Source organism: Morone saxatilis, unplaced genomic scaffold, assembly GCF_004916995.1.
Source record: "Morone saxatilis isolate NCDOM2014 unplaced genomic scaffold, NCSU_SB_2.0 Contig19, whole genome shotgun sequence".
NCBI classification, from domain to species: domain Eukaryota; kingdom Metazoa; phylum Chordata; class Actinopteri; family Moronidae; genus Morone; species Morone saxatilis.
Window position 1 is genome coordinate 8,026,793 of NW_023339751.1, and position 8,536 is coordinate 8,035,328.

The window sequence follows — 8,536 nt, forward strand, 5'->3', positions numbered from 1 at the left end:
GAATGTAATAGTAGAGAAGTCCCACTCTGACCATATTTAGAGACACCACTGCGGCAAACAGTCCATGTCCGTCAAAAACGTCTGAATGTGCCGCTTACTTTCATAGAAGTGTGGTGTTCAGAGATTTTTAAAATAACTTGGGTATGAAATAAACTATTTGAGAGGCAGGCATATTTACCTGACCAATATTAGTTTATTTTTTTAAACATATGTGTGAGACGTCTCTTTTGTCATAGACAATCTGTGGTACCGGAAATTGATTTGGTGTGGTGTCCTAGCAACCTGCAACATTTGTCCACCTGAAACTCCTGCTGTCCGTCTCTTCCTAACGTTATCCGAGCAAAAACACAACTTTAATTCAGCTTTAACTGTGATTGACACAAAAGCTGAAAAACTTCAGGTTGAATGGGAATTAATTAGCGTTAATTAGCGTTAGCAAAGATGATTGAAAAGCTGAGTTTGACTAGTGACAGACTGCTGTCACACCGGCAGCTCGCCTGTCGTCACTCTTACTGTGGCCTTCCACTGCATGGCAATGAAATGTTAATTTACAGTAATATGGACTTAGAGCTGCAGGTTTGTTAACAAAGTGTTGTTAGTTGTGTGCAAAAAAAAATACCTTCCAAGTGTTATTTTAAGAATGTCATTAATGAGCTAGAAAGTATGTGTTAGTTACACTGAGTCTGTAGATTTAATGTACATTAATGCAAACCACAGTGACTCCTAATTGCAAACGACTTCTTTGAAATTTAAGTATTATCTGGTCCCGTAACAGCCCTTTTTTCTACATTAGTATTTTTAACATGGCCTGTGTAATTTGTATAGACTCACTATTCTGTATAAATAAAATGTACAATGTAATATAAATATAGATTTTAGGTAGGGAAAGAAAAGATTGATATGTCACAATGCTGTGTTAAATGGTAATCGCATCCTGTATGGCCTCAAGCTTAGTTTGCCCTGCTCACACAGGAGCCACAAACAGATTTATCATAATGTATTTTCTATGTTTTTGTCCACAGCCACTGCTGCTAACTGGCCACCATGGTGAGATCAGTGCCATGACTTTTGGAAAGGGAAGCAGACCTGTTCTCCTCTGCTCTGCCTCTGCTGATTATATAATTGTCTGGGATATTGAACTATGCCAGAGGAGAACACAGGAGGGTGAGGACATAGTTCTGCATGTGCTTGTGTGTGTGCAGTGCAGTAAAGAGTTGCTCCCGTGGTCAGAGTATGGTCTTCAACAGTAGTTTAATTCAGTGTTATTTATTTTAATGCACATTAAACTAGAGAGTAGGGCTGCACGTTACAGTAAAATCAGATGCTGCGATTGCAATATGATTTGCAATTAGTGTGGGAATGATAATTTGTACTCTACCAATTAAATTTTCACTGAAAAAAAACTATTAAAATCATGATGATGTGAAATGTTTTGGGGTTTGTACCAAACAAACATGTTGTCTTAAATCTGGAGAACAAGGTTTGTAGGCCAGGGCATCTCTTCACAACTACAGTATTTCATTATAAGGCTGTTACACATTTTACAATTATCAAAAACTTGAAGCTTCTGCGATTTATTGCACTTGGCCATATTGCAATTTCGGTAATATTGCGATTTAGTGTGCAGCCCTTCTAGAGAGGACGCCTTTGCACATGTTGCACTGAGAGTATGATCATTTTCTCGAGTGAAAACCTTTACAAGCCTGCCATCTAGTGAAATATTTAGGGCATAGGTAACTTTTGTCTACTGTGTTCTTCTACTTCTTTTGTTTTGAATATGAACAGACTTAATTGTTGGTTTGCAGGTAAAGTTGCAGCTGGAACAGTTATCGGGACTTTACTGGGTGAAGTCATCCATCTTTCATTTTGTTCCTCTGATGAACGAGTGGCTGCGTGCTCAGGAGCAGCTGTACATATTCTCAGCTCAAAGGTAAAGCTGCACAGAATACATATGGGCTTATGGGTTGGCTCGATATATTACTTTCTATTGCTGAAATGGATTACAAATAACGTGCTTTGTTGTGGTTGATTTATTGGATGTATGTCACGGCGCATCTCTATTAAAATATGTATAATGTTGTTTCTTCCTGACGGTTTAGTAGCCGTCAAAGGCCATCATTTATCTTATCCCCGTTATATTGTTGTTTCCCACATCAGAGACATGAAGTGATCTCTACCTTGACCGGCCACCTCGGACCTTTAACATCAGCAGAGTTCTGTCCCTGGAATAAAGACGTCCTTGTCACCACGTCGGAGGATCGCACGTTTAAGGTACTGACTTGATCAAATGATAGAGCCACAAGTTTTTATCATACTTCTCGTACACACAACAAATAATACCAAATATTACACACGCTGTAATAACTGTAAAGTACCTGTCTCTTTTCAGGTGTGGGATTTAAAAATGGAAGCGGTGTGCTATCAGTCTTTTGTGCTTACAGGTATGATATTACTATTTACAGTCTTATTGGAGCAAATGAATTACCCTTTCTGAATCCTCCCGTTAAATTTGTACAGTAGACGTGGTAACATCGCAAGTATTAGTGGGATTTACAAAAATCAGAAATCTCGGAGGCTTCGCTTAATGTCAAGGTCTTCATCAGGTCTGACCCTGATTTCCTGTTTTTTGTATACCTTCACCTGCCTAACCTGCACCTGTCGGATCAGCCACCAGAGCCATCCTTCCTCTTTAAGTATTAGTGGGATTTATTTGAAATCAGGATCTGTTTGTGTTTAATCAGCTACAAGTATCCAAATATAGGCGTCAAGGCTTATCTTTAAGCACGCGTAAGTCAGTCCACGTGCAAGCACTTTAGGGCTGCACAGTATAATGTAATGCAAGTTGCATGATAAAAATTTGATTGTGATTATTTTGACAGCAATTATGGTTGCATTATAATTCATGATTATCCAGAATGATCATGTTTGCATCACAGTTTTCATTTTCACTGAAAAAACAGTTACCTTTATCAAAAGATTTCAGATGAAATGAAAATGGTATTGCCTTGCAAAATGATTGAAAATATCATATTCTCTACCAACATACCTAAAGCAAATTCTTCAATTCTGTAGCCTCTCCACTGCTCAGTGTGTTCTTCTTGGAGGAGAACAGGCACCTTATCACCGGTTCAATGGATGGACAGGTTAGTGACCAAAAGCACACAGCCGTTAACGGCTCACAATCACTATCAGAGACTGAAATTCCTAAAGCTGTGTAACATACCTGTATCTGTTGGGTTTAGGTGTGGTGCTTTTCTCTCCCTGATGACCACAAGTGTCACCTAGTGACTAAAATGGATCTTCAGAAGATGGAAAAAAGACATCAAATGCACCAGTTGACATTGAGCCATGAAGCTGGTGATGACTGATCTCTCCAACAAACAGTGCCTATACCTCTTTTCACCCACCTGACTGAAAGAGAAACTGATTGATATTTTCTTCCAGGGGTCGCAGAACAATCAGCTGCAGATAAAGTGGAGACTTCAAAACCTGTCCTCAAAATGGCGTTATGTGACTCATTCACTGACACCAGTTATGAGGATAAAAAGTAAGTGAACAAACTCCTGAGCAATCATAAACAGTGAGAAATGTTTATAGTAGGTATATGATGTCTGGCATTTTGGACAACCTCGGGACTCACTTGTTGGGTTAGGCTTAGGGAAATGAAGGAGGTTAGCCTAGTTCACACAGAAGACTCCTGACTCAGCACTGGGCTAATGGCTATCAGATGCCCTGTTTATCTGAGATAACATCTGTTTATTGTTGTCTGACTTACTGTAGCATTTCCATTGAATTGGCAGGCCTAGATAAGCAGCTACAAAATGGATGGATGGATCTTATTTAAGAACTATTCACTTCATTAATTAGTCACGTAGAAGCACGAGTGTCAGCATAGAGACTATTCTCACTCTCAAGTACTCAAAGTGGATTGATGGACCATATAGTGTGACGTTACCATGAGGAAGAACTGTTTTACCTAATTTGTGACAAGAAATCTTAATGCTGAAGCAGGACATGGTGCTGTCAACACTGTGGCCCATGGCCATTCTCAAGGGCTCAATATTGTTCTTATTTTCACAAGGTAAAAATTGTACGTGATCCAGGAAAATCTTACAAAAGCAATTCAAACGCAGTTGTCATGAAAAAAAAACAATAAGTAGCTGCACATTTCTGCCATTAACACTATATAGATGTCATACTGTCACAAAAACCTTGGAAAAAACGCCACATCTTTATGGGCTAATTGCTGCACGTGTCCACGCAGTCACAGGAAACTTCACACATCACAGGAAACTTTGCAGGCTCATAGCATAAACTGTTTCAGGCTGTTCAAACATCTGATGTTATGACAGGAAGCAGGCACTTAAAAAGCACAGACATAACTCTCTGTGTATTTTGTGGACCACTGGAATGAAATGGACGTTGATTCCTCATTGCTCAAAGCAAAGCACATGATCTCAGAGGTCCATCATCTCTACTCTTGACCCAGACAGACGTTTTAGCACACAACCACTGTTTTTACTGGCATCCAAATGATGGGCTTTAACAAATCAAACAATTTTGCATAGGTGTATTAGGGGATAAATATGCAGCATGGTATGAGTATATATTATCAGTGCATAAGTAGGAGTAAAAAATTATTCTGATCTTTCAAATTAGTCTTTGTTTTTAAAACAATAATCTCTTTCTCCATTAAATAATGTGACGTTTTCACCTGAGCATTTGACGTGTCATCTACTTTTGTGTGGGTCTTTGTCATCCAAACATTTATAGCACCTTTATCCAAAATACTAACAGGTACATTGCTAATGTTAGTATATCAAAGCCACTAAATTCAGATGCTGGCACGCCCTAGTGGAAGAATCAAAAACAACACTGTGGTGTACAGCAATGTAACGCTGCTCATTTCTTTGTAGAAACATACAAACAGTGCAATAATCACGTAAAAATCCACACATAATGGCCTTAATTGTCTCCATCCTGGACAAAGCTCATGCTCAGCATGAAAATAATGATGCACTAACATGTAAAACCTGTCTAACAATAACATAACCTCAGCATGAAGCTCAGTGCAGGAAGTGGATAAAAAGGAACCATCAGACTCAACTTCCTCTCCTTTCTACTCTGTGTGGCAGTAGTTTCCATCTTGCTGGGTGTACATAGTTTAGACTACATGAAGTCAAAGGGAATCCGAATAAAAACCTACTGTATAGTCCTATGGTGTGCATGCCTTCCCACTCCATCACATCAGTATGTTTTTCTATAGTATGTGGTTACACTGTCTTTCCCCAAATGAGCTGAAAAAATGCTTTTGAGGGAAATCCTGTAACTCTGTTTTTCCATATGTTTCTCTGTGGGCCCTGCAGGGACAACAGCTGGTTATGTGTTGGAAGCTCTGATGGCCTGTATGTGGTTGATCTGGCTACCTCAGAACTCCTAACAGCACTATATTTCAAAGGTAGGCTGCTGCTGCTGGTGGTGGTGGATTGCTAGTGTACTGCTGTAACATGTTTAAGCATTTCTTTCACAGTGAGAAATTCTATTAGATTATTTTTATGAAACGTGGTGATTGATTTCAAACTATAAAGGGAATTTGCTTCTTCTTTCTGTTTTACCTATCCTCTCTGTTTTGACATAGGATAGTAAAGTTTATTTCGGGAGAATGACATGACCTCACTATTTTTGATGCCAGTTTCTTTGCATAATTTACAGCACCTGATACATACAAACTGGAAACTGAAATCAACTAAACCCATGACTGATGTTCATTCTTCTAGATTACCCCAACCTGAGCATCACAATGGCTGGGTCGTGGTCAATCTCTCCAGGGTGGTGTAACTCTGTGAGTAATTCCAATATTATCTTGATAAACCAGAATAAGACCAACTATATGACTAACTATATGAACTATATACAAGATTTGAAAGCAATGATGTGTTATAGTGCGGTGTGAAAGTTTAATGTTGTCTACAGTTGTTTTGTTATTTTATTCATGTTAATTCATTTTTGAATTCCTTGTCACACAGATGGTGTTTTTAGTGAGCTCTTTGTTTACTCCATGTGTGGCCCTGTTGGAGTTACGCCTGTGTGACCTAGGGAGGATCTGGGCTTGTGGTGAAGGGTTTTCAGTGTTCCCGAGGTAAACCTGGAGTTAAAGGCAAATGTTTGGTGACACTACAGTATGTTGACTCCCGAGAGGACAAATGGTCCTTTTTACTTTCTCCCTTCAATATAGAGATCAAAGTAAATCATCTCCATTTGTAAAAAGTCAGCATCTTGCGAAGGGACACTTCAGCCTGGCAAAATCTTATACTGTATACACAGGAGCTGGAACCCAGGTTCTGCTAGTATTCTGCTAGTCTGTAATTTGTTGATTCAGTGGCAATTATATTATTCTAGATCATGAAACAAAAGACAAAGGTAGAAGAAAAGTTGCTTCTCTGTAGCTCAGATAATAATTTGGTTCCAGCCTGGATATGCTCTGCTCAGTGAATAAATAAACTCTGTGAACATTTTTTATATGTCTAAGCTTTTAAATCCACATGAGTTTTAATAAAGCTGTCCGTACTGGATGTACTCCGTAATCCAAAACATCATACTTATTACTCTCACAATAACAACGCTTTTGAAATGCCAACTGTTTTTATTTGTCCTCTGGGGGGAGAATGAAATTCATTCAGGTATTACCTGTACCTCCATAAATGATTATTTAGCAAAATCCAGCAGCACCAATAAATAGTGATAATTGAAATAATAATAATGTGTGTCTGCTTTAACAAATGTGCAATTTATGAGCTGAAGCATAATCATGTCAGGTTGTTAAAATTTGCAAAAATACTGCGGTTGTAGTCATGTTGCGTTCTCTCAGGCACTGGTCACCTGACCTCCCCAGCTATAAGACATATGAGTGGGGTCTGTTTTTTAGTTGGCCTCTTGCCTGTAAGTCCTTCTGACTCTGACATTTCCATATTAGCATGGCCTATTACAACCCTTTTTTGCCATCTGGTTTTTCATGAGTCAACAATATCATGGTACTGAGAATTAGAAGGACTAATAATCCACAACGGTGGAAAATGCTGTGCTCCTTCATTTCCAGTAACTCCCCCCATGTCACCCCTCCCTTGTCTTCAGTTCTCCTGCATTGCCTGAATCTCCTCTGAACGCTGAGTTAAAGAAGAAGGAACCCAACCATCCCAAAAAGAAAGGTCAGCATCCCTCTCGTCGTCTGAACACTCACTCACCTCTCACTTATGCTCATGCACATAAAATAAAAAAGGGAGCCACTGCTGTTTGATGACTCTTGGTTTTAAAAGTATGACCCATTTTACAGTTCTCTCCACGTCTGGCTAGTTGTCTGTTTTGCTTGGACACAGACGATTCTCTTAAATTATGCTTATTGTAGGTTTATAGAAAGTCTGTTTGGCTATTACAAGAGCTACTGAGAACGTCCTCATTATCTGTAAATATAGAGGATGGAAAAGATTCCATGCTTTGTGGGGGGCGTTGATGTGGCATGCGTTAGTAGATTCCTTTTGTCTGCCACATAGGCAGATACACTTTATTGAAAGGTTTTTTTGGGGAGAGTTTTACTATAACTATTACAAGGTTCTAAGACAGACAGAGGGTGTTCAATGTTGTACATGTTGTAAAACCCCTGAGGGAAATTGTCATTTGTGATTTTCAGCTATATAAATAACATTTGACTTGACTACTTCAAATTATGCAACACTTAGAGTACAACACATTTAGACTGATAAATATCTCACTAATTATCTCAGTTTGTTTTATGCTTGCTTCTTGCAGTAGCTGGATTCCTATGTAAAATTAGCCTATTTGTGGTTTTTTGGTGTACCATTAGGATTTGGCAGCTTGAAACTATTCAGTACAGTATACTGTGGTTTACATGTTGCTCTTACAGAGAGTTAGCGCTGAGAAAGCCAGTATTAGCCGGACTCCCCACAGCTGGAGTGAAGGGCGCTACCAGTGCCAGACTATGTAGGGGATCTTCAGGGGAGTCTAGAGGTGCTGCGTGACTGCAATGTCAGACCGAACACCACAAACATTTACGGACTAGTGAAAACCCACCATGCTGCCCGCCTTGCATCTCTGTATTCTTAAGGATATCTGCAGAATTATATACAAATTACACCATAAACCTCTGAGACTCCTGGAAAGGAAAATTGTAAGTCAAGCACAAGGCTGACAGAGCTTTTTTAAAGGAACTGTAAGTGTAGATTAGATGTCTGCTGTCATGTCATGCTGCCATGTAACACAATCATGAAGTGAACCAGGACTGTTGGCTTTTTGAGATGATGATAATTAGCTGTCAATACTTTCTGCATGATGTCTTTATCTCAAATGTAATGCCTAGGTCTTGTTGCCTGGAATTGTTTTATACTTAGGATATCAGGGGACTACTAAAGTACTAAAGAGCAATTTGATCTGAATGGGCTTTTTGAATGGTTTTCCATAGAAAGTGATCAATTCAGTAACAGTAAAAATAAAAATGCAGATGAAATTGAACAAACAAGTTAAT

General features: G+C 39.0%; 1 protein-coding gene across 1 annotated transcript in view; it reads left to right on the forward strand.

Annotated features, from left to right (window-relative positions):
• The first annotated feature begins 280 nt into the window (after positions 1 to 280).
• wdr27 (WD repeat domain 27) overlaps positions 281 to 8,536 on the forward strand; it is a 44,736-nt gene continuing 36,480 nt past the window's right edge. The window contains exons 1-12 of the mRNA XM_035663092.1: positions 281 to 576; positions 1,023 to 1,164; positions 1,806 to 1,930; positions 2,158 to 2,271; positions 2,390 to 2,441; positions 3,073 to 3,143; positions 3,243 to 3,357; positions 3,445 to 3,547; positions 5,367 to 5,458; positions 5,778 to 5,842; positions 6,027 to 6,139; positions 7,132 to 7,205. Coding sequence (XP_035518985.1) covers positions 442 to 576; positions 1,023 to 1,164; positions 1,806 to 1,930; positions 2,158 to 2,271; positions 2,390 to 2,441; positions 3,073 to 3,143; positions 3,243 to 3,357; positions 3,445 to 3,547; positions 5,367 to 5,458; positions 5,778 to 5,842; positions 6,027 to 6,139; positions 7,132 to 7,205 — 1,201 coding nt within the window. The 5' untranslated portion in view covers positions 281 to 441. The remainder of the gene's footprint in view (positions 577 to 1,022; positions 1,165 to 1,805; positions 1,931 to 2,157; positions 2,272 to 2,389; positions 2,442 to 3,072; positions 3,144 to 3,242; positions 3,358 to 3,444; positions 3,548 to 5,366; positions 5,459 to 5,777; positions 5,843 to 6,026; positions 6,140 to 7,131; positions 7,206 to 8,536) is intronic.